Raw genomic sequence first — 19,255 nt, 5'->3', positions numbered from 1 at the left:
ACTTCTTCAGGCATATGTCAGCTGCTAGGAGGCATTATTGAAAAGAAACAGTAGGTTCTGAGAAACAGAAGAGTTTTGAGAAAGTTATCACTCACCTACTTGTAAAAAATAAAGCACTCAAAACTGCTAGCATCAGAGCGGGTAGTTAGCAGCCATTGCTTCAGCACAGAAAGTAAATGAATGAAAAATTAATGCCACAAGTCAGGCATTCTATGGGCTTTATCTCATTTGGCCCTCACAACAACCTTGTGAGGTGGACAAGTGCTGTTCCTATTGTACCAGTGAGGGAACAGACTCAGATCTTTGATTTGCCCAGCATCACAGCCAGTTTGTAGCAACCGTTGGCTCAGAACTCAGGTCTGCGTGCCAACTCAGGATGCCTTTGGCTGTGCAGCACACTGTTGCCCCTTCCACCTCTTCTGACACATTCTGAAGATGCATGAAGCCTGAGTCATTCACTTTAAATCAAGCCAAAACAAAGTGGGCTTCTGTATGGAAGGCCTGAGTGCTAGGGATACTGAGTTGCCCTTTAAAAAAAAAAAAGAAAAAAAACCCTATTTTAACCACTGAATGCTCAGAACAAAGTTCCACAAAATTCAGTTCTCAATAAATCCTATGGCTGAATTATTTACAGGAATTTCAGAAAGAATGCCAAAAAAATAAAACAGGATGTCAAGGTCCCATACCAGAAGATATTTAGAAATTTATTTCAAATTTTTTCATCAAAAATATAAAGATAATACAAATTTGGTTTTCAAAGCTTTTACATTTTTCTTAACATTATTTTTCTCTTTAAGAACACTTTTGAAGTTGGCAGTAATTTAAAATCCTTATTAGAAAAAAACCAAATCCCAAGGATTTTGCATTTAGCCATCGTCTAGTTATACTGCGTGTTTTCCAGAAACATCCTTTAAGAGTTTGGAGATTTGATGAAATTGCTCATGTTATAAGCAGTTAGTGAATACTATTCAATCCGAAACCCAGATAAGTCATTTTGGGCTGGCTGTGTTTTTCATGTAAAGAAACTCATTTATAGTACAGGCATCCCAGGCCAAGAGAGATGATTACAGAACTCTAGATTCAGAAGTTCTGACCCCTTCCTTATTCATCTACCAAATACTTAGTTGCTAAAGCAATTACTCCCAGCAGGTGCAAAAGTTTCTGAATATGAGAGAAGGTATACAAAGAATCATTTAAGATAACATCCTGGTTACAACATACTTTAAAAATGTGTGAGAGTAGTTGGGAAACAAATTCTGTGCCTTAGGTGTGGGTGGATTTTATTTAGGATGACTAAAGCTATGGACACAACCTGTGAAAGAACCACTCGGAAGCAGAGATAGGAGGCCCAGGTGCCCGCGTCAAAAGCACTCCCGGTGAAATCAGGCAGGTGTGGGCATTCTACAGCAAGCCTCAGGCCCCAGTTCTTTATTGTGGTTGACTGGGCTAGGAAGGAGCCCATTTAGTATAAAGCTTCCAACATTTTCTTTTAATCTTTTCTTTAATCTTTTAAATCATCTTGAAGTGCACAGGGGAGTTTCCGATGCCAGAGGATGAAAGCAAGTGCTTTCTCCACCTTCTCTTCCCAGAGGGAAAACAATCCTTTTGCTAATACTTATTTCAAAAGTATCCCTTGTAAAGCTTCTCAGTGACACAAAATACTGACAGAGGTAACTTTTTATCAGTCAAACCACACACCCCAATTTAACACCTTTCAGTGCTCTGAATTCAATTGACAGACTAAAAGGTGTTTCCTGTAACAGTCTGAAATACTAATCATTCAGGTGTGGGTGTTTTTTTTTTTTTTTTTTTAATCTTATTTCAGAGAACTCCCTCTTTCGGTAGGAAAGTACACAGGAACCAGCAAAATAATGAAGAAAAACTTAAGTAGGGCCTTCAGAGATCCCACACAGTACAGATTCTACCGAACCATAAGGTACATGTAAAGCCCAACATGTCCAGCTTTTCTCCTCGGAACACCTTCAGTGTTTAAGTACCAAATCAGGTTCTGGCCACAGACTAGGTTTTGGGTGTGCCTGCTTTGTGAGGTCCATGTGCAGTGTGTCTGCTGGTGACCCAGGACTCAGCAGTAATGACGAATGGTCACCCCTCAGGACCACAGATGTGCTTGGTGGTAGTGGCAAAGCCTGGCACTGTGTGCAGTGATGAGAAGCAGCATACAGCAAGGGTGAGCCCTTTATCAGCAGGCCTCTGTGGAGCTTCTGCATCGTCAGCTGCCGATGGGCTGGGTGGCCAGCCGTACCCACTCAGTCTGAGAGAGAGGAAGGAAACAGCAGGAGAAGCCATCAGGTTGCCATTTACAAGCTGCTGCTGATCACCAAAGCTGCTTACTGGCAAGAAGAGGCGTGGGGAAGACCAACCCGCTGCACGTGCTGTCAAGTCTGGCCCCTGAAGAGGAGAGGGGTTAGAGAGTCCAAAACCGCTCCAAGCTTCTGCTCTGGCATGGAGCTGGGTCAGGGGTGAGGGAGACCTGGATCCTAGGGCTCACACAGGTGTCAAGTGGGTGCCAGGGTCTTTTCACTCCAGCTTTTTGGCCGGCACTCGTGTCCGAGCAACAATGATGGGCACCAGGGCCAGGCTGGCAATGAGGAGTGCCCACAGGGGCCGGTAGAAGAGCCAGCCAGCCGCCACGGTCAGCAGGGTCAGTGAGGTGGCCATGCAGAAGGCAAAGGCTTTCAGGCCAATGTTGACCAGGTCTCGGAAGACAGGAAACCAGTCCACTGTGGAAAGGAGAAAGGCAATGAGGTGTAACCCGTTCTACATCTCACCAGATCAGCAGATCGCTCCTGTCCCTAGGTAAGATGGGCCTCTGTTGCTTCGTGTGTGAGGCAGGGAGAGAGTCAGTGTAGCAGAAGGCCAAGAGCCTTGTTCTGAGAGCTAAGGGAGCATGGGAGCCTGTGCTATGAGCTGCATGGCTGGACACACTGAGCCACCCACTCTACCCCGCTCCAGGGGAGAGGACATGGCAGTGCTTTGAAAACTTTAATACTATATGTGGATAGTAGTCAGAGGCCAGTATAAAGACATTTGCCTGTAATGCTGGAAATACCCTGGGTCCTGCACACTCACACAAGAGGCTGTGGGTGGAGCCTCCTGTGGGTGCCTGTTTGGAACTCTCAGCCATTCCTAGAGGTGTTTGTTCGTTCATGCAGCAAGATGTTACCGATTATTTATGTGCCCAGCACTGAACCAGGAGGTACTCTAGGAAATAAATTAGCCTAAGCATTGGCCTCTCCTCAAGAATCTGACAAACTATTGGTTCAATAGGATAAAGCCGAGGTTCCAGCTAAATTCATGAGGAATTACCCTATTGCCTTGTGTGACCTCTCCAGGTTGGCGTTCCATAGCTGATGTCCACTCAGGGAATCTTCGCTCAGTTCCCAGGAGGCCACCAGTGGTCTGGAATCACTGGGTTTGCAGAGCAAGCCCTGGTGCCCCACCATACCTGCAACACACCCTGCAAGCCACCATTTGGCCTCATCCTGGTCTGTTCCCATACGGCACTGCTACTCAGCCCTTATAATCAGCAAAGTTCATGTTTCTGAGCGTTGCCTATGTGTTATCTCATGAAGTGCTCATGCCCACCCCGTACGGTAGGTATTCTTCTTAACTTCATTTTACCTATACGGTCACTGAGGCTCAGAGAGTTAAGAAACTCACCACCAAGTAAGAAGTGCCAGAACCAGGATTTGAACTCAGAACCGTCTAGGCCCAGAGCCTGGGCTCTGAGCTGTTGCTCTAAGCCTGTCTCTGTTGCTATGGAGTCTTACACATGGCAGTCAGTATTTATCAAACGTATAGGGGAGTGTGTGCTTCCCTGCTGCACTCCCAACTCACCCTACCCGCCCTGCAGGTCCCTCCACACTCTGAGTCTGTCTGAGTCTGGAGCACTCCAGACGTAGGGTGAATTGGGATCACAGACGTCAATCCAAAGAAGGGCCCTCTGAGACAGACACATGGAAACCGAGGCTCCAGAAAGGAACTGGTCTGCCCAAGGTCATAAAGGTAAGATGGAGGATTCCATTTAAATGCTGCTCTCTCCCTAATATGCCCACCATGTCACTGGTCTTTCTGAGCACAATTTGGCTTTCCAAAGAAAGCCTCAGGGAGAGTCCTTTCCTTCCCAGCCCTGTTTTCCCAACTGTAAACAAAGGAGGTGGTCCCCCCAAGCTCTGACAGCCCAAGATGTGCAGCCAGACCTTTTCCAACTTGTGCCTGCTGAGTGGGGGAGAGGTTTCTGTTGGCACCCAGAGAGGGCTGGACCCAGTCATGTGACTAGAAGAGACACACTCCAGGGAAAGGCTTGGATGGAGAGTTCTCTGCAGGACCCCATCCTCTCGTGCCCAGAACATACTCAGCCACGCTGGGCACTCAGATCCCCAACCATGCTAGGCCATGGGGCTCCTACTGGGCTTGCTGGCACCAACCTCAGGCTGGAAGAATGGCCCAGAACTCTCCTTCATCCTCCAGACTTGCTGGCTGCCCAAATCTAGCCCAGGTTTTGGAGTAAGGAAGGAAACATGATAGTTTTGGATGTTTCCTATTTGCCAAACATTTCATAAAAGTGCATTTGAGGGGTGAGGGGGCTGAAACTGAGGTGGGAAGGGAATAGCCAAGCATCCAGAACTTGGATGTGACAGATTTCAAGCAGGTCTGACTGGGTCCAATGTGATATTCAATTGTGGAGCAAAGGAATGATGAGCAAATGAGCAAGCCAGTGGATGGATAGACCTTCAGGCAATGGAGCGAGACCAGTGCCCCAGAGTCGGCCCCACCCAGCCTTGCCCCTGGCAGCTCCTGGCCTCATACTTGCCTTCTTCTGCTCCCTCATCCCAAGGCTATGGAGCAGGGACACAAAGATGGGCCAACTGCCTGGTCTCTGCCCAGGGGCCATCCCATCAGGCTGGAAGGGCTGAGATGATGCAACAGGCAGAGGAGACTGCAAGAGGGAGGGCAGTGACCCACCCGACATTTACCCAGGGTGTAGAGGATCCGTGTCATGAGGTTGAGGCCCATGAACATGGCCATCCAGCCGGCCGCCCGCAGGCCCCAGGTCTTCATGGAGTTGCTCTTTAGTTCTCTATGAAATACCTCCTGTTGGACAAGGTGGGGATAGGTCAGGACACCGAGGGGCAGCAGCCTACCCAGTCAGCAGGGCAGGTGCTGAGGGGGCTGTGGCAACTTGGGAGCTGTTGACCATTTCTGAACAGGCCAGAGGGAGGTGGGGCAAGCCTCCTACAGGGCTAAGTCCTTCTGCCCAGCTGGCAGAGCATAGGGCAAGGCATGAGATCTCTGTGGAAGGTACAGGCCCACCTCAGCTCAGAGCCCGCCAATGCCTGGAGCCCTCAGTCCAGTCTCACCTGGAATGAACGGGACCCTCCCCACCACCCCTGAGCAGGTTTAAGCATGCCTGCTGGGCGACGTGCTCTGCTCTGTGTCTGTGTTTAACCTCAGACCCTTTCCACATAGCTTGGGGACACCGCACCCTCCTTCTCAGGGTCCATCACTGTCCATGCCCCTCTTCCTGTCCGTTAGATGCTGCAATTCTTTTTTTTATTTTTGAGATGGAATTTTGCTCTTGTTGCCCAGCCTGGAGTGCAATGGCGCAATCTCTGCTCATCGCAACCTCTGTTTCCTGGGTTCAAGCAATTCTGACTCAGCCTCCCGAGTAGCTGGGATCACAAGGCATGCGCCACCATGCCCAGCTAATTTTACCTTTTTTAGTTTTTTTAGTAGAGATAGAGCTTCTCCATATTGATCAAGCTGGTCTCAAACTCCCAACCTCAGGTGATCCACCCACCTCAGTCTCTGTAAGTGCTGGGATTACAGGTGTGAGCCACCACACCCAACCTAAATGCTGCAGTTCTTTAGCTGCTTCAGTCCATACTTTTTCCCCAGACATCCCATCTGCCTGCTTGGCCCCCATGTGCCATGACCCTATGCAGCTCTGGCCTTCTGGGCCCTCACAGCCCTGCAGCTCCCACTACCTCCTCGACATTTCCACTTGATGTCTCGGCCTGTCCAGCACTGACACTGGTGCCTTCTCTATCTCAGCACATGGCACACCCACCCACTCACATCTGGGGGAAAGACGTGGCCCACTCCTCCCCCACCACTCCCATCCAGTCCAGGCTGCATATTCCCGAGTCTCCTGCCACTGTCCGCCCACAGGAGCCTCACTGGTCCTGCTTCCAACACCCACTCTGTGTTCTCCACGCAGCCACCTGCCAGAGCCCTGCCACCACTAACCCTGCCGTGGGTACCCTGACCCCGCTGGCTGCCGTCCCCAACCCAGGTCGAGTGTCCTTCGCCTTTGGGTGTCTGCATGTGGGTTTGCTCTGCCTACATACAGCAACTGCCCACAGTCATGCCTGGCCGGCTTCCTGCACACTCTTCCAGCTTGGCTTCAACGCCATTTCTTCAGAGGGCTTTCCCTGACCCCCTGATCTGAATTGGGCCCTCTCTTAGAGTCCATAACAATAAAAACAGGTCACACCGACACTCACCATTTATCTGATACTCTCCTAAGTGTTTTACGAATATTATTTAATCCTCAGAATCACTCAGTGAGGTAGGAATACTTACCTCCATTTTACAGATGAGGAAACTGAGGCTCTGAGAGGATATGTCATGTGCCCAGGGTCTCACCTCAAGCAGTTAACTAAACGCTACATTTCCAAGAGCAGGGGGCATGTCTGTGAAGCACTTGATGCTTAATGAAAATGGCTGAATGAATGAATAATCCTCAACAACCAAACCAGTTAGGGATGATGAGACTACTAATAGTACTTAAAACATTTTCCTCTTCATGAATGAGGAAACAGGCTGAGAGATCAGCATCAGCTCAAGGTGCTGCAGCAGGTGGGAGGCAGCACTGGGGCCGGCTGCACTTTCCTGCCTGTGGGACTGGAATTGGGGCATCCTGACTTTTGCCCTGGGCTGCCTGCCTGGCTCTGGGCCTTTTCTTCCACTTGGCAGAGACCCGAGACCTTGTGTGGGGGTGGGGGCTTGGCTGGGGGAAGGCAGGGCTTTGGGGCTGCTAAACAGCAGGAGGCCTAGGGTGGTGAGGAGGCTGCCTGCCCATCTGCACTGCAGAGCCTTCCCTTTCTGGGGCATTACCTAAGCCATGGGCCCCATCCACTCCTCTCTGCAGGGGCAGTTCTTCGAGCGGGGCCTCATCCCTGGGAGAGACAGCAAGGTCTGGACTAGGCCTCCTAATTTTAGAAACCTGCTGGGAACCCTCAGCTGCTGGTAGAAGGGTGACTCATGGCCTTTTAGGCTAGGAGGTGGCAGCCACACCCCGGGGTTGGTAACTGACCACACCCTAGCCCTGGCCAGGTACCGGGAGTGGGTGAGGCCCAGTCACCACCATGGGCTGGAGACTAATGGGACAGATTGCTGCTGAGGGTCTAATAATAGGAACAAAAGGTCACAGCTAGCCCCTGACGCCTGCCTGCTGCCTTGCCCCTTTCTGGCCTTTCTGGATGAAAACTCCAGCAGTCCCAGTTAAGGCAGGTATAGAGTGCCACACCAGGGACACCCATGTTCATCAACAACAGAAAAACTAAACACGCAGTTTTTCTGCTACAGAGAGGGAATGCCTGCCTAGAGAAGACAAGCTAACTTTTAAGGCACAGAACTGAACTAATCAGCACGTCTAGGCACCCCTTCTCCTTGGGACGTGGCGGAGGCATAGCCCTCCCTATTTACGATGGGAGAGGGATGCCCAGGTAGCTGAGGCCCAAAACCCTTCCCTGCCCTCCTGATGTTCTGGAAGGACACAGACCTTGGTGTAGCCCCTCACCCACTCCCACTCCCTGCTCTGGGCTGTGGCTATAGCACTCCAGGTGCCCCTGACAAGGTGAACCTTTTCATGCCCAGACTGGGCTGTTCTTGCCAGAAATACTGATGCCTGATTCTTCCAGGGTTGACCCCTGCTCGTCAGCAAAATTCACTTGTCAGAGGCCCTGCTTGACCACTGTAGAAATGGATATCCTATTCTGATGTCCACTAGTCTCAGAGCACCTGTTCTCCTCTTCCCAACACTAGGCACAATGCATCAGTACTTACGAGCTTCTGTCACTCTCACTCCTCTACTGGACAGTCTGTGAGGCAGAGTGAGTTTAGTGCCTAGCACAGTCCTGCACACTGAGGGTTCATGACAAATAGCCTCCCCAATCCCAAAACCCAAATGCTGAAATGCTTCAAAATCCAAAACTTTTGAGTGCCAACATGATGCCACAAGTGAAATCCCACACCTGACCACATATGAGGGGTTGCACTGTAAAAATCATCTTCAGGTAATGTGTACAAAGTATACATGAAACATAAGTAGATTTTGTGTTGAAACTTGGTTCCCATCCCCAAGAGATCTCATTATGTATATACAGATATCTGCAAATCCAAAAAAATCTGGAATCTGAAACACTCCTGGTCAAGTACTTTGATGAGGGATACTCAACATTCCGCTATTTCTCCTCCTTGCCTCACTATGACACCTGGTAGTGGGATCCTATTAAATAATCACTGGAAGGAAGAACCCGCTTATTCCCCCACCATACAGGTGGGGCATAGCACTCACCTCTGCTGAGAAGTCCCCGTGGTGCAGGAGCAGTAAAGTATCCCCAGACTTGGTGGAGTATGGGACTAGTTGGTCACCCCGCTGCCGAGCAATCACGGTGACCTGGTCAGAGGAGTTAGCATTAGAGCTGAGGGGTGACCAGAGGGAGATGCTCCCACGAGAGTCACAGCCACCCTCCTGGGACTGGGTGCCAGCCGGGGAAGTGAGTGCAGAGACCCTGGGGATTCTCTCTCTATTCGTCCACCTGGGGTGCATCAGCCCCTGCAGTTCTGGATGAGCTGCTCCATTCAAAGCTCCAGGCAGTACCTTGGGCAGGGCAGAGCAGGGGCTGGGGCGGGACTGCACATAGGCCAGGAATGCAAAACCAATTATTGAGAGATCAAAATGGGGTAGAGGAGAGGATCTGCGTATGACTGGAACACCAGTCATAAGCCACAACTACGAGACCCCTCTTGAGCTGCCCTTCTTAGTGTGGGGTCCATGGACAGTCGTGGGGACATGGAGCTCTGAAACTGCTCAGCAGTGTGCCCGCCTGACAGTGCATGTGAGCGTGTCCCTTTCCTCAGGGAAAAGAGGGTCCAAGTGCTCCTGACATTGACCAAGGTGTCTGTGCCGAGGGAAGTCGTGAGGCCCTGATTTAGGGTCTGCCCCTGGGAAGCCAGGTTACCATGTGAGCCGGGCCCAGGTCAGGGTCATCGCCGCTCAATCCAGCATAGGAAAAGGAGACGCGCAAGTCTCCAACCTGGGGCAGAAGAGAAGTGAGGAGAGTGAAGCAGGGAGTTGCTGGCCTGGGACCAGGTCTAGGATGCCTCAGCCATACCCCTCAGGCTTCTCCACCTCCACATCTGTCCCCAGGCTGTGCTGTCACCCAGACGGCCTCTCTCACTCCAACTGCACTTGGCCAAGTGCAGCTGTGGATGCAACTGAGCTGAATCCGCCTGCTGCAGGAACCTGATTGTAGGGCCCTGACCCTTCTATCTGGAAAGCCCAAGTCTCTCCGCGCACCTCCGGGTACTTGGGGTTTTCGCTGTGGTAGAAAAAGTCCCCGCGGCGAAGGATGTCCACATGAGGGTCCTCCAGCTTGGACAGGCTCAGGGGCTTGAAGTTGTCGACTTTGTCGATGAGGCCTGAGGGGAGCAGAATGGTTAGAAACCTAGTGGACCAGGTGAAAACCTCAATCTGCAAAGCCCCCGGCCCGACCCTCTTCCACCGTGTTCTTGGAGCCTGCACACATGGCGCTCCAGCCTGTGGTGCTTCTTTCTGACTCTGTTGTCCATGGCTTCCCCTGGGTTAGACCATCTCCTCCAGGAAGCTTTCCCTGTACCCTCCGCACCAAGTCAGAGTGACCTCAGTGCTGGGAGTGGCCTTAGCCCTTTTCCCTTCCATCAGGGTTATGACCAGCCACATCCAAGCCTGACTCGCCTCCTGGGCTGAGAGCTACTTGGCAGTAGGCCCAGCTGGCACAGCAGGCATCATCCAGCAACAGAGCAGACAGAAGGCAGCCAGGCCAGGCCCAGGATCATCCAGCCTCCCCAGGGCTATCAGGGCCTTTGGTGTGTTCTCCCACCTTCATGGGTCAGGCCCAGGAACAGAACGCCAGGGTTACTGGTGCCACCTTATCCCTTGCAAACTTCTTTTTGGAATCAATGGGGGGTGGCTATGATGAGCCAGTGCCTTCCTGGCACAGGTAGGTCTTAGAGGGAGAGCCCTAGGCTGACAGCACTGAACCGCCCCATGTCTACGACTAGCTGGAGGCTGCTTGAGGCAGGACTGTCTCAGCAGTCTACTCAGCACAGACACCAGCAGGCAGCTGGGTGAGGATGCATGCCTCAGTCATTCTCTGGAACTAAGGTTTCAGAGGAACCTGGTGGGATGGAGTGGGGTGGGGATTTCTAGTTAGCCCTTGCTTCCTGGAGATTCACCTTCCCCTGGCCCCCAGCCCAAAGCATCGTGCTGCAAAGGTGCAGGCTGATCCTGTGCCTTTAGCCATCTGAAGGCTGAGTACTGGGGGCTCCGGCCCTGGGAGGGGCCTTGTGCGTCTGGCATGAGCTGCTCCGGAGAGGCCTGAGACTTACCTGACGAGAGGAAAAACCTGCCAATTTGGACAAAGGGGGCTGTTGCCGTGAATGACTCCACCGCCATGGCACTGTGGGAGAGAGGGAGCCGTCAGTGATGGACACTAGTGTGGGAGCTGCCTGGGTCCCTTTAGGTTGTTTATGCTGGGCAGGGTCCCCACCAGAAGGTTCCTGCAAGTCCAGACTAGGCCAGGCACAGCAGGTATCTTGACTTGCCCACCACAGGGGTCCTGTGCCCCTTCCTGGGCTGAGCACCCTGACTCTGTCTCCTGTTCACTGGAGCTTCCTACCCTCTTGCCTAGACCCTTGCCAGCCTGTCCTGCCCCGCCCACCACTGTCAGATGGATCTTGCGTGGACTTCACATCCCTCACTAGCCCCTCCCAGGCCACAGAGCATTCCAGCCCCTGACCATCATACTGGCACAGCTCAGACCACTGCTGCACAAGCCTACCCTCCAGCCACACCCAAGTGTTATGCCCACCTCACCACCACTATGCTCCCTCCACTGAAATCCTGGGAAGCCCTGAACAAATGCCACTGCCTCTGGAAAGCCTGTCCTCATTGTCCTCCCACCCATGGCAAACAGTTAATAAAATCTTCCCTGGCCCCATGCATGCAAATCCCCTTAGACGCTTGGTACAGGCCTTACGTTTGTGACTTGTTTGCGGGGAGCCCGCCTGGGGTCAGGGGAGACAGATCTCTATTCCTGGTGCCCAGCACAGGGCTTGGTCTCAAAACCACATCCCACATTTTCAACCCATGAGGCAGGATTAACTCAATCCTGTTACTCAGATGAAGAAACTGAGTTTGAAGACTTGCCAGTGTAAACGAGGCTGCACTCAGGCCTGGGGCCTGGTTCTCACCTGGGGTTTTTGTGGCCAATCTCTCGGTCGAAGTTTTTGCTGTTGACGATTTCTGACCTCCATTCGGTGTCTGCTCAGGGAGAGGAATCAACTCAGAGCCTGGGTAAGAGTGGCATGTGGCTGAGACCCACCAGCCCAGCTCCTCCCATCTCAGAGCCAAAGGGGTGGGTCAGAGAGCCTCACTGGATGGGTGGGAGAGCAGGGCTCTGAAGGCTGGCACCCAGGGATCCTGCCACCTGGTGCATCCTTCCCATGGCCCCACCCACAGCCCTGCTGTCCAGCCACTGCTGTGAGCCCCGACTAGAGGCAGAGACCACGTAAGGGGCCCAGCACTCACTGTAGGAATACCTCGTCTCCTTCTTCACCTGCCCGTCCTCGGTGTACTCCCTGCAGGGAAAGCAAGGCAGCCACAGGGGTTAGCCCCATCGCCCCGGGCAGTCTAACCTCTAAGCATCTCCAGCCGGAAGCAATCTCAGGGCTACCAGGTCAGACTCCCCAGCTGGGGCAGATGCCTTCTCTACACCAGCCCCAAGACAGGGCACTCACTTCTGGCAGACAGCCAGCTCCCACCCTTGAAGGCCCTGCCTGGAGGAAAGCGCTCTCCCATCCTGAGCTGAAGTTGGCCCCCACTGGCCTTACACCAAGGAGCCCAGCCCTGTCCTCTGGGCTCAGAGATCTGGCTGCACCCTCTGCTCCAGGACAGCCCTGTGGTGGGGGTTGCTCCTGAAGCTGCTTTTCTCCTGCTCCTCCCACCAACTCCCCACCCATCGGTCACAGTCCATGTGATTCAGGTGGGGCTGAACCCACCCTCAGCTCCAGGTGACCCTGGCCCTGGTCAGTAAGAGCCTGCCCCGGGACTCCTGTCAGAACTGATACGCTGTAAGTGGCAAGAAGATGGGACCAACACAGCTGATGGGAAGGCTGAACACAGAGCGATGCAGTGGGGTCTGGGGGTGGCACACTGATCCTGATGACAGTGTTTGAGGCCTGCGAAAAGTTATGTTTCAAGTTGTGCATCCCTGGAACTTGCAGTATGAGGGAGCCACTCAATCTCCCTTTCCTCATGGATCCACTCTTCACTGGATTTTTGCCACTTCCACATCACTGGCCATTCATTTTAGGGTAATTTCACACTTTTCTGATAGGAAGACGTTATACTTGAATTTCGAAGGCATCACAATGAAAGTCATCTGCACTTTATCCTGACACCTACCCCTTACTCCTCCTTTACCCCAACAGTTTCCACCCCCTGGCACCTCACCTGGATTCCTCAGTTTCTACCCACTGGTACATCTCCACGTGCCTCCGCAGTTTCACAGCCGGAAGATGGACCCCATAGTTTGGATCAGACAAAAGCTTCACACAGAATCAAACCAAAAAAATAACGGATAAGATTCATGTCAGCCCAGAAAGCCTGGCTCAGGGGAAACTGGACTGGAAGTAGAAGAACTAGAGAAGGGGGATGAGGGTGAAGAGGCCTATGCTGCTTCACAGGGGAGGATCAAGGATGCTCCCTGTCCCAAGTTCTTCAGCATGGACCTAGGCTGCACGGTCCAATGGTATGGTGCCAACAGCATACTGGGTATTCAAATAACAGGAAAGCACGGGTGCCCAAGATAGTTTTGTGACCTTGCAATGGACATACATGGTCATCACAATCATGAGAGCACCTCCCTGAGTGCCAGCCACTGTACCAAGACGTTAGTTACCTAATCTTACCAAATCCCCAAGGCTGGCCACAAGCTTGTTATCATTACCGTTCCCATTTTATACATAGAGACACTGAGACTCAGGATTGACGGGTCCACATAGATGCTGAGTGGTGGAGGCGGGAATCACACCCATGTGTGACCATCTCCAAGGCCCATGTTTTTAAATCCTCAGCCAGACAATACCCAGGACGAGCCCCGAGCCACTGGCGGGTCAGCATCCCTGCCAAGCCTACCTTGGATGTCCGCAGGGCACCGATGATGTGCACCAGCCTGCCTTCATTCTCCGGAGCCACAGTGTGGATGCTGTCAGGGGACACCACAAGTGAGAGCCCCTCGGCCAGCGAGGTTGCCGTCTTCAATGCGCGGCCCTGGGAGCAAAGGGAGTGGGGGTTCCAACAACTCGGGTGGCTCAGCCTGACTGTGCTTGTTGCAAAGTATCAGGGTAGGATGGGGACTCGGGGAGCACTAAGACCCATCTCCCCACTGTACAGCTGGAAAACTGAGGTCTAGCAAGTGGAGAGTGGACTAGAACCCAGATTCCTGCTTTCCCAGGCAGACTTCTTCATACTCCCCCACTGGTTCCCACCAGCCCCCGCCGATCTTAGTACCACCTCAATGGTGGGAACAGCTGATGTTTCTGCCTGCCCTGTACCTTTCTCCCCATTTTTATCTGGCTTTTTTAAATTTTATTTTTAAATTTTTTTGTAGAGAAGAGTCTTGCTATGTTGCCCAGGCTGCTTTCAAACTTCTAGCCTCAAGCAATCCACCCTCCTTGGCCTCCCAAAGTCCTGGGGTTATAGGCCTGAGCCAACACGCTTGGCTCTCCTCCCCTACTCTCAGCCCATGTGGTTTACCCAGGTCTATCTGAACCCCTGTTCAAATCATGTGACCCAGGCCTTGCCAAGCAGAACATATGAGTCATCCCCAGCCATCTCCACAGGGAGATTGGTTCAGAGGACTGAGAGCCCAGCCAGGACACTGAGGCCCTGTAACTGTTGCAAAAATGATTTAGAAATATACTATTGTATCATGAGGTCTTATTTTTGAGAGAAAAAGAAAGAAAGGGAGAGAGGGAGGGAGGAAGGGAGGAAGAAAGAAAGAGAAAAGAAAGAAAAGAAGGGAGGGAGGGAAAAAAGAAAAGAATAAAGGAAGGAAAAAAAGAAAGGTTTCTTTCTTCCCTGGGCTAAGTGGTTGGATGTAAGCCAGTTTCTCGGGCCATATTTGCCATCACAGAGGAAGTACCTGCCCAAGAAAAACACCACAATAGAGAAAAACAGGCAAGAGATGAAGAAATGGAGATTTCCTGGTGACCCAGCATGAACACTTGGATCCAACTGTGCCTGAGGGAGGTGCTAACCTCATTGGTGAAAATTAGGTAGAAGGAGAGCAGGAAGGTCATGAGCCCCACGAACATCCCACCCGAGGTCTCGCTCAGCCGTTCCAGGAAGCCTGGCTGGGTGCCGGCTGTAACTTTGACATGTTCTCTCCGGGTACTTGTACTGGAATACTGGAGAAAAAGTAACATGCACAGAATGAAATTAGTTTTTTTAAAAACAAATGAAATTCGCTATTTATTTATACTCAGGTTTTTTTTTTTTTTTCAGTTTTAACTGTAATTGGTAAAAAAAACACAGATATTCAATGTACACTTTGGTGGGTTTCTACAAACGTCTATTCCATCTGACCAACATCTAAAGCAAGGTGCAAAACATTTCCATCACCCCAGAAAGTTTATTTGTGCCCCTTTCCTGCCACTTCTCCCCCTCTCCACCAACCAGAGGTGGTAACTGGTTGGGAGGGGAAGAATTTAAAATTTGAATGTTTCCCACTGTAGATTAGTTTTGTTTCTTCTAGAACTTGAGAAAAATGGAATCAGGGCACAAACTCCTTTCTGCCCAGCTTCTTGGACTCAGAGCACTGTTTTTGCAATTTATTCATGTTGTGGTGTTTATCAGGATTTTGCTCCTTTTCATGGCTTAGTAGTATTCCACTTATGACTATGCCACAATGTGCTGAATCATTCATCGGGGGATAGGTATCTTGGCAGCTTCCAGGTTTTGGCTATTATGAATAATGCTGCTGTGAACATTCATATATGAACCTTTGTGTGGACCTGTGCTTTCATTTCCCGTACATATATACCTAGGAGTGGAACTGCTAGTTCACAGAGAATATGTATGTTTAACTTTTTAAGAAACTGCCAAGCTATTTTACAAAGAGGTTATTAGAGACGTATTTTTAATGAAATTCAGCAAGCAGTGGCTGAGCTTTCTAAAGGCAGTGCTAGCGCTAGTGGGGTCAGAAAAGAAGCAGACAGTCTTAGGGCAGTAAGGTCACAACCATAAACAATACTAGGAGGTCATGCAGAGTGTCTGGTGAGAGGGGTGGACCTGGTGCTCAAGGAGTGACCCCTTCCAGCTGGGGTATCAAGACGGGCTCCCTGGAGGACGGGGCATTTGAGTGGCATCTTAGAGGCAGACTCTAGGGGAAGTACATCCCTAAAGAGGAGAACGGTGTCAGCAGTGATGAGGAACTATGAAGTGGTTCTGGGGGGAGCAGCTGCCTATCTGCTTTACCTGGGTTGTGGGAGGGATGGGGAAAGAAATGGGGAGCCTGGCATTTCTGCACAGGTTGACAGCGGGCCTCAAGCTCAGGGGTGAGTGGATCAGGCTTTCTCTGGCCAATAACAGAGACATGATTTGGGGTGTATCCACTGCTGATCAAAAGTGTCATCACCTAGGGCAGGATTCTGGAGCCAGAAGGTCTGGGTTTGAGTCCAGGCTCTGCCACATACCAACTATAGGGTCTTGGGCAAGCAATTTCACCCCTTTGTGGCTTCCATTTCCTCGGTGCATAGGGTTGTGATGAGAACCAAAGAACATAGTTATTGGGTGGCTCAGGGCCTAGGCATGGAAAGCACTATACATGTGTTAGCTAGTGGGAACGTTAACAGATTTCCCTACAACTGACACTAGGCTGGCACAAGTCACAAAGATGTAAAGTGGGGACCAGCTCAGACAGGCCCCATCCTGGCACTGGGTACCAGAGGAGTGATTTGAGTCACAGTCTCTGTTTGGACAAAGCTGATGTTGCATTCTAACTGTCTCTGAATACCACCAGCCAAGCCCTCCAGTGACTAGATGTCCATGAATCCAGAAGTTGTCTTGACTTCACATGCCATTTGGGAACATTAGGGGAGTGAATCACCACAGGCAGGCAGGTGACCATCATAATGGTGACAATGGCAAACACACCAGTCTATCACAGGCCAGCCCACCGCAAGCCCAAAGACGTAGATGCCATAACAACCCCATTTCACTGATAAGAAAATCAGGCTGAGGGTTTAAGTCATCTTCCCAGATCACACAGCTTCTAAGAGGAAGAGTTAGGTTTCAAATCCAGGCAGACTGGAGGCTGCTCTCCCATTACTCATTCCAGTCTGTGCTCCCCATCTCTTGGGGTACAAAGTGAGCTGAATGTTGCTAGCCAGCTGCAGGCAGCCACAGGAAAAGGAGGCGTGGCTTCCTCTTGGGCCGCCCCTCAGCCCACATCAAGATAAGGGACTCAAAGATGATCTTGTAGGGAAGGAAGATTGGTACAGGACGGTGCCCATGAGGCTAGAGGAGGGGTGAGGTAGGCCGTGACATGACATACGCAGCCCATGTTCTGAACCAAAATTCTCAGTAAACATGGAAGATCATAAAGGATCTATATATACACACATATTTATATATACTTATATGTTACATTTACATACACATCATATTGATACACACACACACAGAGACATTCCCAGTGACACATCCCCTCCCAGTCCCAGCACTCAGAACTCAGAAGAAATGAGCAATGAGTGGTGGGAACAGAGGCTAACACATAGGCCCTGGAAATGGACAGAACTGGGTTTGATGCCCAGGTTCACCAATCACTTGCTGTGTAAGGCTGGGTAAATTGCTCTACCTCTCTGATTCTGTTTACTCACTTATAAAGTGGAGAGGGGAACCGTACCTTCACCACAGGTACTGTTGCTGCTATACTGATTGAGAATTCTGTAGTCTCCCTGCTCCCCCCCCCACCAATATCTTCAGATCCTCCTTCCTCACCCAGCCTAGTGGCTGTTGTAAATGTGTACCCAGCTACTGGAAGAATTAACAAAGGCTTGGTAGCAGAGGATACCCAAATGCAAGCATGTTCCTTGGTGAGGGGTCAGGTCTCAATGTACCCAAGGTGGTCTCTATCCATTGGGACCATCTTTGCCACTCTGTGAGGACAGGCTTGTTTTCAAGTATTAAGTACCTACCACACCCCAGGCACTGTGCTAAGCAGTCTCCCTTAAATGTCACGGTAACTGATCCATAAGGCTACATAAACCTGGAGAGATGAAGACCACACAGCTACTGGGTGGAAGAATCTGGATTTGCCCCAGGTCTCCCTAACTCCAAGTCTGACCTTTTCAGCATGTTCCTGTGTCACAGCAGGCCAAGCTGGCCACAAGAGCTTGGGCAGGTGCCTTAGCCTGCTGGGGAAGTTCCACATCTGTAAAATACGGTGGTGGTGGTGATGGGAGCAAAGAATCCACATACTGCAGACAGGCTGGTCTCCTGACTGCCCTCTAGCCTGGTGGACGGACCCTGAGTCTCTCGGAACACCTCTGAGTGTTCTCCTCTGAGCACCTTTCTAGGTACAACATTCAAGGCTTCTAACGCTCCTGAAGGCCCAAAGTGTCCTGGGAGTGTGGATGATAGTAACCTGAGGCACAGTGTGCTAGGGCTGTGGGTGATGCACACCCTGGGCTCTCAAGGGGTGTGAGAGGCAGAGAGGACGCTTGGGGACAGAAGCGGTGCCTGGAAACAGGGTGTGACAGGCAAGGGGAGAGCTGCTAAGGCATTCTACCAAAGCAGGAGGGAGGGTGTGTTTGGGGCTGGCAGGGCTCCTAAGCTGGCCCTAGAAGCACTTTCACAGAGGAGGGGAGAGGTGAGTCACCAGCTTCTACCACACCCAGCGCCCTGGTAGGCGGCGTTGCTTGGTCTGTTGAATGAATGTTGGGCTTAAATAGTTTCCCGAGAAAGGCTGGTTGCAGGGAGAAGAGGCCTTGAAGGAACAGCCCTCAGCCAGGCTTTCTCCAACCAAATCCTTGCTAGGAAGAGGAGGGGCCCCACAGTAGAGAAATGCTCCCTCTTCCCCTAACTCCTTCGCTCCCAGCCCAGCCTAAGCTTTTTGCAGCACCACAGCCTCGGTTTACACACCTCCCGAGGGCGGGGAGCTCTCTGCCCTCCTGGAGAGCCCTGTCTGTCCATTGCTGGACAGCTCCACCTGGGCTGGATCGCCTTCCTCCCTCCCAAGGGACTGGCCCCCTCTCTGAGGTCCGATCCAGCTCTGATAATGCGCAAGTTTCAGACCGCCAAGGTCCAGGAAGGAACTGGGAATGCAAGGAAAGGCCGCGGAGAGGCGCACAAGCAGATCGCAGTGCGGGAGCCACACCTCCGAGTCCACCTTCGCATGAAAGCTAAGGACGAGCTGGGCCAAGGAACCGAGACAAAAGAAGGCTGGACGGGCCGAGAGATAACAGAAAGGGATGAGCTGCCGAAGGCACGGACAAAGCGCGCAGAGGGCAATGGGGGCCCGGCTGCGCGGAGGAGCTCCAGACGGCGAAATGGACCCAGGCGCTCCCGGCGAAGAGCCCCAGGGCTACGGGGAAGCCTGGGTGTGGCCTGGCTGGCCAGGAGACACTCACATTCGCGGCCATGGTGGGACCCGACTCCCTGCCGCCGCCTCGCGCTCTTCAGCTAGGAAGTGGGCTGACGATCGGAGCGTGGAGTCCAGCGGCCTCTTGCCAGATCCAGCTTCGAAAATCCGCGTAGACTCCAGGAACAGGCGGTACTGACCACAGTCACCGCCCTGCGTGCCCAACGTTTCTGCGCATGCGCTCGGCGACGCCTCCTGGAAATTGTAGTTTAGGGTCGGGGCGTTGCAGTACCTCATTCATGCGCCTGCGCACTGCAAAG

The 19,255-nt window shown here is 51.8% G+C and overlaps 1 protein-coding gene across 1 annotated transcript; it reads right to left on the bottom strand.

The window, feature by feature from the left end:
- Window positions 1-694: 694 nt before the first annotated feature.
- TMEM43 (transmembrane protein 43) lies at window positions 695-19,254 on the bottom strand. The gene is made up of 12 exons (XM_017505038.1): window positions 18,985-19,254; window positions 14,611-14,760; window positions 13,487-13,621; window positions 12,803-12,897; window positions 11,879-11,928; window positions 11,542-11,611; window positions 10,678-10,748; window positions 9,608-9,729; window positions 9,270-9,344; window positions 8,603-8,704; window positions 4,998-5,115; window positions 695-2,741 (listed from the first exon to the last, which is right to left on the bottom strand). The coding sequence occupies exons 1-12, from the start codon at window positions 18,994-18,996 to the stop codon at window positions 2,539-2,541; spliced, it is 1,203 nt and encodes a 400-aa protein (XP_017360527.1). The 5' UTR covers window positions 18,997-19,254; the 3' UTR covers window positions 695-2,538.
- Between the last annotated feature and the right edge of the window lies 1 nt (window position 19,255).

The sequence above is a fragment of the Cebus imitator genome, unplaced genomic scaffold (assembly GCF_001604975.1).
Source record: "Cebus imitator isolate Cc_AM_T3 unplaced genomic scaffold, Cebus_imitator-1.0 Scaffold332, whole genome shotgun sequence".
Lineage (NCBI taxonomy): Eukaryota > Metazoa > Chordata > Mammalia > Primates > Cebidae > Cebus > Cebus imitator.
Note: the sequence above shows the minus strand (reverse complement) of the source record. Positions and strands in the feature narration are given on the sequence as shown.

Excerpts from the sequence above, each read along its gene's own strand:
- TMEM43 (XM_017505038.1), bottom strand. Across the intron at positions 9,345-9,607 it reads AAAACCCCAAGTACCCGGAG|GTTGGAGACTTGCGCGTCTC; the intron begins GTGCGCGGAGAG and ends CTTCTGCCCCAG. Across the intron at positions 8,705-9,269 it reads ACCTGGGCCCGGCTCACATG|GTCACCGTGATTGCTCGGCA; the intron begins GTAACCTGGCTT and ends TCCTCTGACCAG.